We start from the raw sequence: 8,647 nt of genomic DNA, 5'->3' as shown, positions 1-8,647 counted from the left end.
CTTCTGTCTTCTGGTATGTGATTAACAAAAGTGTCACGATACTTCTCATTATAAGCACAAATTAGATCCAGGCCGTAGCAACGGAAGACAAAGTCTATATTCTTAAAATTGCCATATGCGAGGAACACCATTTAAGGTAATTTGACATCATGTCTTTTGCCTAAAATACCAAACGTTCGATTCAAATTTATGATGACACGGTAACATAGGTTTTTGTCTAAACTACTAAATGTTTGATTTAGGTTCATGAGGCAATTGGATGCGTGAGGGGGGTCATCTGATACAAAATCATCTGAAAAGAGAAAACAAATGATGCTGATGACGGAGGTATTAATCTGGAGAGGCATTAAAAGGGGATAACAAGAAAAAAGGGGAGGGACTCTATTTATCAGAGAGCGATAGGACGAGGGGTAACGGTTTAAAACTGAAAGAGGGGAGATTTAGATGAGATATTAGGAAGAAGTTCTTCCCTGTGAGGGCGGCGAGGCCCTGGCACAGGCTGCCCGGAGCAGCTGTGGCTGCCCCCTCCCTGGCAGTGCTCAAGGCCAGGCTGGATGGGGCTGGGAGCGACCTGGTCTGGTGGGAGCTGTCCCTGCCCATGGCAGGGGGTTGGGACTAGAGGATCTTTACGGTCCCTTCCGACCCAAACTCACTCCGTGATAAATGGCGCGCCCACGAGCGTACAGCCGGATCACGGCGATAACCCCCCGCTTCCCGGTGCTGCCACGGGCCACCGCACCCGCCCCGGGCTGTGGCAGCGGCCGGGGCAGCCGCAGGCCCCGCCGCGCTCACACCCCCAACGCGGCTCCGCGGAGCGGCCTCCCCGCCCGCCCGGGGCCCGGCGCCGCAAGGGCCGCGTCGCTCCCCGCCACCGCCCCTCGGAAGTGCGTCACTCCCCGCGGCCGGCACCCCGCCGTCCCGCGCCCCCGCCTCACCGGCGGGTGCGTGACGCCATCGCGGCGCGCCGTGGCGTGTGCCGCCGTGCCCGCCCGCAGCATGGCCGTGGCGGGGAAGCCGCCGCCGCCGCCGCCGCTCGCCGCCGCCGCCGCCATCCCCTCCTTCGCCGTGGCCCGCGGCCTGGTGGGGCGGCGCTACTCGTGCCTGGTGGTGGCGCCGCACCGCCGGCACGTCGCGCTGGCGCCGCGCTACCTGGGCCGCAAGCGCTCCGGCATCCGCGCCCAGCTCGACGCCGAGCTCCTGCGGTATTCGGAAAGGTGCGGCCGGGCAGGGGGGCTCGGCTCCGGCTCTCCCGGGCGGGGGGCGAGGGGCCTGGGCCCGCCGCGGCCGGGGGGGGAGCGCCCCCCGCCCCGCTGGTGGCTGTCCCCGGCCTAAGAGCTAACGGTGCTCCCCCCCCCTTCTCCTTCCAGCCTTCAGGGTGTGCCGGTGGCTTACGACAACATCAAGGTGGTGGGCGAGCTCGGGGACATTTACGACGACCAAGGGTTCATCCACCTGAACGTCGAGGCGGACTTCGTCATCTTCAGCCCCAAGAAAGGGAAGAAGCTGGTGGTACGTGAGCGCGTTGGCATCTCACGGGGCGTGGGTTCTTTATGGAAAGGAATCGTTGGGAGATAATTGGCTTATCTCCCTCGTCAGCAGAGGTCTGGGACTTCGGTGGAGTTACGTTTTAGTTTATATTATTAGTTTATTCGTGTGGGAGTCCTTTACAGTAGTTCATGAGCAGTTTGTAGTAGTAGCCTTTATTTTCATCTGTACTGTCTGTCCCTGTGTTTGTTAAATTTATATACAATATTTTTAATTAATACAATCTTGTATCATAAGCATCACATTATTAAATACTATGTAATTGTTTTGCATATCATTTATATTGATGCTTCTTTCCAGAGAGCAGATAATTCTCAAACAGGTGTGTTGGCTGTTATTTAGTAGTGTTTAGGAATGTCTAGGATGTTCCCATGAGTTTATTTCCTTCAAGTACCAGAACAGTACGTGAAGCTGAAGCCTGCCTTTCAGGAAAACGAAACAGGTGGCTCGTAGAACAGCTTTAAGGTTATTGATACACTTAACATCAGTACTTGTGGGAAAAAGTTGAGAGTTGGCTTCCATTCGTTGTGGTGCCGTACATTTTGCAGTTAGCTTGTGTCTTTCTAAGCGTGGTTAAGAAGTGAACGTGTCCCCTTGCTCGGAAGAAAAACCCTCAGTGTCTTTCATTCATCCCTGGGGAAGACAAAGGTGAATAACATTTGATGTGCAGTCATGTACTTTGAAATACTGGATGCAGCACATAAAAGCTCTTTATGTGTCGTCTGTATCTTCAGCTGCTGAGTCATGCTGTGCCAGCATGAAGGCCATTTTAGGCAAGTAATTCCAACTTCAGAGCAGACTTTAAAGCAAAGTTGATGGCTGTAGTGTGAGAAAAAGTTACCTGCTCTATTCAGGTACTCGCTGTGGCTAAATCCCGTCTTTTGACTTTCTTTCTCTTGCAGATGCAGTTTCAATTCTATTTTTATGAAGAATTGTTTGAAGAGTATATGGGAATAGCTTTGATTTTAGTGAAGAGTTAGCTTATTTGCTAGGTAAACTGGCTTTTTAGCTGGTGTATAAACTCTTGTCAAATAGTGTCCGTACAGGAAACTAGGTTTATATCATGTGCATTTAAACGGATGATCTTTACTGCAGCTGCAGATGACATTCTTTTTCTTTTTTAGGGTGTAATTAATAAAGTGGCCCCTAGTCATATTGGCTGCCTGATACATGGATGCTTCAATGCTTCTATCCCTAAACCTGAACAAATGTCCATTGTACAGTGGCAAGAGCTGGGGTTAAAAATAGGAGATGAACTGAAATTTCAAGTATTGCATTTGGATTCTGATGCGGCTGGGGTGTTCTTCATTCGAGGAGGACTCACTAAAAGCAGGTATTGTGCCCTACTAGGGAATATTTTTAACTGTTTTAATGGGTTTGTTACAAGCTGAATGATTTGAATTAACATCTTAATCTTTAAGCTTTCTTATTTTTGCACAAACCTATGTCTATATATTGCTTGCGTTATCTTAAACCAAGCGTTCTGGTGTTAAGGACTCGCGTGGAAGTCTTTTCTGGAAAAATAAAAGTAGATTTTTTTTTTCTTTTTAGCTTTAAAAGTCTGAGTGTGCTGACCTATGAACTGTTAATGTATGTTCAAAATAACACCCCCAAATGCCCAGGGTAGCTGTATTTATGAATGGGCTTAGGCTTTTCAAGTGAAAACGCTCAATGAAAACGTTGGTGTTTACACACACACACACATTACATAACCCTAAATAGCTATATGTGGGTGACTTACGAGTATCAAAGATGACAATGAGATAACAAGAAAATGCATCACCTTCTTCCTTTCACTTATGCCTCGAAATTTTCAGAGCAGCTTGCTAGAAGCCTTAATAGTGGTGTCTTTAAAGAGGTCATCCAAAATTTTTTTTAATGGTCATTTATTGAGCAATATTTTCCTACCAGTGTGGTTATGTTTTAATGAAATGTACAATATGACTGCTACTGACAAAATAATTGTTTGGTTTTTTCTTTTTTAATCTGGAAGGATGGTCTGGATTTTTTGTGAACTTACAATGAAACTTAACGATTTTGTCCCCAGTGCCTCTGTGGACGTCTCCTTCTCCATGGTTTTTAACTGCATTCTTTCCGTATTTGTCTTCCTAGACATTTTCTCCCGTGCTCTCAGTTGCAAGGTACCTGCTGGGTTTTTTGATTTTGGTTGGCTTTTTTTTTTTAATCTTTATTTTTTAGACTTTTCTGGCATCATATTTTTTTTTTTAACTGTATAGACTTCAGTGAGGCAATTGCTTGGTGAAACCAGAGCCGTTGGCTCTGCGGGTTTGAGTAACTTAAAAAGTTTTGCTACACAATGTGTCATTGTGAATTAGTGGATGAAGGTGTACAAGAAAAGAGGAAATATCAAAATGGACTGTACAGCATTTTAGAGAAGAAATTTAGGCTAAGATTTGAAAAAGAATACTGATTCTGTGGTAAGAAGGAAGGTAGTCCGGCTTTTTAAGATTTTCTGTAACTAGAGTATCAGGTTCCCTCTTTGCTATTGGTTTTAGCAAATGATTATCTTTTATCTACTTGGTGTAAATACTGTGTTTTAGCAAATCTTGACATTTCACTGTGGGAGGTGCACTTAGATGTCTCTACCTCAGCTTACGTTATACATTTCTTTACAGCATGCAGCCCAAACAATCTGAGACCACCGCTGACAATACAAATGGAGACGAAATTCAAAAGGTTGACCACCAGGAAAATGGATTGAATGACTCTGGGGGAGATAATGTCACAGAGGAGCCTTTGGACGAAACAGATAACATGGGGAGGGAAAATGCAGAAGAGCAAAGAGTTGATTCTGTGAATGGATTATGTGAAGATAAAAGCAAGAAGAAAAAGAAAAAGAAAAAGCATAAGCAAGAACAGGAGCATGTATTGCCTACCAGTGACTCCAGTGGTTACCAAAGTGACCATAAAAAGTCAAAGAAAAAGAAAAGAAAGCATTGCAATGAAGGCGAAGAAAGTGAATTCTCTCAGCTGTCGCAAGAACCCAAAGCTAAAAAGAAAAAGGACTAAAGTCTGAAGTGCCTTTCCTGAATAAGATTTCAGACATTTTTGATAAGCTTCCAATAAAATCCTGTTTTCAAAATGCATATGTATGTTTCTTTACTGAACAACCTGCGCTGCAAGGTAGGATGATGTTTGTGTGCCTGTGTGCACCAGCAGCTTTAAAGGCAGGAGCTTTGAAGTTGTATCAGAAATGGGATAGAAGCAATATCTGCCCGTATTATTTACTGGAAAATAAGGCACAGAAGAACAGTGGAACGTAATTGCAGGAACACCTGCATCAGCTCTGTGTCTGCTTCCCAGTTCTACGCATTAACCAGAGATCATGACTTTGATGCTGTAATTCCAACATTGCTGCTGAGGGTCTTGATTTTATAAGAGTAGATTAGGCTTGCCTTTAGGGTTCTGGGAAATTCCATGGGGCTGAAAAGAAGGGGTTTCTTGGTTGTTTGGGGTTTTTTTTCAGTTGTGGTAAGGGGCCATGAATGCCTGTGCATGAAACTCTGCAGCCTGACTTAAAGGTTAAGCAAACTCGAGTATCTTGGATCTTTCAAAACACCTTTCATGGTACTCTAGGAAAAATGGTATGATCAGTTGATTCAGAGCAAGCAGGGAAGACAGGAGAAGATTAAATTAATCTAGTGTAATGAAGTACCACTTACAGGTTAGAAGACCACTGAGATGTCGGTAGGCAAAGAGGTTGGTGATGGGATGTACTTTGATAAACTTCATTTCTGTGCGTCAAGCTCATTGACTTCACAGTTGTCTTTACAAAAAAAAAAGCTGAAGTGCAACTTCCAACTTTCTCTGCTAGTTGTAACTTTCAAACACTGCTCTGTAGAATAGCAGAGGTACCTCCTGTCAGTATTTTCCAAACTGTTGGAATTAATGTTAGTGGGAACTCCTGGCAATGGGACAACGACAGTCAGACATTAACAAATGCACCTTTATTAAGAACTAATTTTCCTGGTGTACAACTACGATGATTTTTTTTGAATGTCAATGCTTTTGGTTGCAGCTCTTCTCTATTGTAAGGAGTTCTGGGGAGATCTGTAGTGTGACGTGCTCTAGGCTAAGTCTTTATCCAAGGTAGGAGGCAATGATTGCCTTGGTGTTGATTTACCTGTTTCAAGAAGGCGTAACCAGCTCTTTGAAAGCCTTGTAAGCAAATAGCACATCTGTGGAAACTTGCTGTTCGTCTGTCTGTTTTTAGGTGACGAAACGTTTTGCTCTAGTGATTACGCTGATGCTGTCAGCTCACTTTACTAGACGTGTATGCAGTGCCTAATAACATAATCCGTTCACGTTAAACGTGTTCTGAATTTAAAGTGAGACAATACTTGTTTCGGGGCTTGCTTTGTGCTACATTAGTGTCTTTTATGTATCTTTAAAGCTCCAAACTTTTGAAGACAAAGTTTCTGTCTTCCAGGCTTGATGGCATGGCAATACGTCATAGGAATTTTATTATAGCACCGTAAAGAACAAAGTTAAAAGTTTTTGAAGACTATAAAGTGAGTTTAAATAGCTGTTTAAGGGCAGCAGGAACTTCGGTGTGTCCTCTTTTGCTTGCTCTTCAGTGTACTTGATCTTGAAACCAGTTTCTTGACAATCCTGAGATGAACATGAATTGTCCCTGTTGTGTTTCTATGTGTGAAAATGCTGACACTTGAGCTACATGCAACGTCATGGATGCTGTCGTGTCTGTTCATTATTCCTCTGCTTTGACAAAACCTGAGGAGTCAGATAATGTTTGTAATGCATTTGGTACAGCACGCTGCAAGGTCTCATGTGTTAAGTGTTGCAGGGTTACACAGAAAGTCCCACCCTAATGGGCTTAAGGTTTAAATACACAGGACAGGCTAAAGGTTGGGACATAATTTACGGTCAGAAATGATGTTAGCTCCCCCCCTTTTTTTTTTCTTTTTTCTTTTTTTTTTTTTTAAAAAATGGATTGATGTAGAAGGAAGAAGTTAGATGGGTAGGTATGGAGGGTACGTGAGCGAGGAGAATGGCAAGTGCAGATATTTTTTGTTGATGCCTACAGGAAGAGAAAGATGGAGGCAGTTGCTGCTGCAGATGAACCAAAGACTGTGGGAATCAAATGACCTCATCTGTTAGTCCTTAATAATCATTATAGCTCACTTTCCCTTTTAGGGAAGGGAAGCACATCTCCAACAGAGCCACTGATGGTGACTGTGGCATGAGCCAAGCCCCACCAGTTCATACAAACAGCTTGTAGCACCAGGAGTTCATCTTGCTCTGTTCCAGCTTTTCATCAGCATGGAGAGACGGGAGACATTCAGGGGGAAAGAACTGAAGTTGCAACTAATGAATCAAGTAACATTCTATAAATGCTTTCAGCACTTTAAATGCTCTTTTTCCAATTTTGCTGCCTTACCATTTACTGAAAGAGACTTGCCTACTGTAATTTAACAAACTGCAGACTTTTTTTGAGGGTATTAAGCAACTTTTCTGAAAGCCCGATGTAATCTGTCTCAGTTTTGGGCCTTATTTAAAGGCAGGATTTTTTGGCACTCAAGTGTGGCCGGCACCCTCTTATATTTTTTTGAGGGGGTTTTCTTTCTTGGCTTACAACAGAAAAGAGCAATTAAAAAATAAATTAGATGCAGGAGCTGGCAATTCCTGATTGCTGAACAAGTTGTTGCTCCAATGTTACATGTTACATTAAATTCTTGATAGGTCAATATGCAAATAGCAACTGTGCTACAAAATAAAATTGGAGATTCCTTTGCCTGACAATTGTACAAAGCAGTTGACTGACTGCTGTTTTGTATCTTTGGAAGGGGAAAAGTGAAGAAAAGACTTAAAAAAAGAAAGAAGGGAAAAAGTGGTTTTCACAGTTGGGACAAATATTGGCAGCCTCACAGCTGCAGTGTTGATGTTGCTGTAGACACTGTTTCAGCATTAGCTAAATATGGCAAGAAAACTTGCATTTTCAAAAGTGAATTGTCACTCTATTTGTGACTTTAAATCACTTCACTTTATTTTTTTCCCCTTTAAAGAAGTAAGATTTTCCAGTGCTTGAAATTAACAAAGGAAAGAAGCTGAACTTGGCACTTTCCATACAAGTTTCTATGAAGTTTGATCATTATAAATGTTTAGCTTTCTGTGTTCCCCTGGACTACAAATGAAGAGTCATATTGAATTTTGAGCTGAGCTTTTTGAGTATAGAAAACGAACATTTGTAAAGCTTCCAGTGAGGCCAGATGACTTCATATTTGTTTGCATGGCCCTTCTGTGCCTTTTTTTTCAGAGTGCATTCTAGTACAACTCACTTCTGTCACATAGCAAAGGGAGCATTAGAAAGTAAAATTGTATATTGTCCTATAACTGTATTGGTAATTACGCCAAGGTAACTATCAGGTGATCTAGAGAAAACATACGCTGGTTTTTTTTTCCTGTTTTAACATTAAGTTGGCAACAAAGCCAATATTCACTTCTGTCTGTGGTTGACAACCTCTTGTCTGTCTGTATTATAAAACCCATAGTTCTAACTTAGCCAGCTATAAGAAGTTTCTAAAGCAGGACTGCTTCTTTGCAGTTTTATAAATATTTTGATTCTGCAAACATGTTTCTCAGTGTATTGTGTGTCTCTGGCAGAGGAGCAAGCGCTCTTAGAGGGAAGTATTTTTAGCTCTCATTAAAACAATTGTTTTCTATTTTCTGAAGCTTGCAATGATCTGCAGTGTTAACTTTTGCTCTTTGTCTTTTCCTTGCTTCTCTTGGAAATGAATTCTTTGTTTTTAACTTGGCAGTTTCCTGCTGCTTAAAATACGCAGCCCAAACAGCCCAGTGGATGAGCTCTAGGGAAAGGATTTTTTTAAAGGGCCTAAGTAAGCTAGCTGCCTTTTGGAAAACATGAGCCTTGATCAAATCTGCCTCTGAATAAGCAGTTTGCCTTTGGAAACATCCCAACCTTTGATAACCCTCAGACAGTACAGACCTTTGCTATGAAAAGCATGGGGGTAGTTACACACCCAAACTGCTGGAGTCGTATTTTTTTCCATATACCTATGAAGAGGTTACGTGATCTGATGCTCTCAGGATTATTAGGGTTGGC

The 8,647-nt window shown here is 43.0% G+C and overlaps 1 protein-coding gene across 3 annotated transcripts; it reads left to right on the top strand.

Annotated features, from left to right (window-relative positions):
- The first annotated feature begins 996 nt into the window (after positions 1-996).
- Positions 997-4,652, top strand: POLR1F (RNA polymerase I subunit F). 3 transcript variants are annotated; one of them, XM_086468073.1, is made up of 4 exons: positions 997-1,214; positions 1,368-1,509; positions 2,670-2,878; positions 4,182-4,652. In XM_086468073.1, the coding sequence occupies exons 1-4, from the start codon at positions 997-999 to the stop codon at positions 4,573-4,575; spliced, it is 963 nt and encodes a 320-aa protein (XP_086324199.1). In that variant the 3' UTR covers positions 4,576-4,652. The 3 variants fall into 3 exon arrangements, 1 of the variants encoding a protein (XP_086324199.1); XR_015183561.1 differs by lacking the exons at positions 997-1,214; positions 1,368-1,509; positions 4,182-4,652 and adding an exon at positions 3,593-3,680 and having other exon boundaries at positions 2,839-2,878; XR_015183560.1 differs by lacking the exons at positions 997-1,214; positions 1,368-1,509; positions 4,182-4,652 and adding an exon at positions 3,539-3,680 and having other exon boundaries at positions 2,839-2,878.
- Positions 4,653-8,647: the final 3,995 nt, after the last annotated feature.

Source organism: Leptosomus discolor, chromosome 7, assembly GCF_034619465.1.
Source record: "Leptosomus discolor isolate bLepDis1 chromosome 7, bLepDis1.hap2, whole genome shotgun sequence".
Classification (NCBI taxonomy): Eukaryota; Metazoa; Chordata; class Aves; order Leptosomiformes; family Leptosomidae; genus Leptosomus; species Leptosomus discolor.
This window is presented reverse-complemented; position numbering and strand designations above follow the sequence as displayed.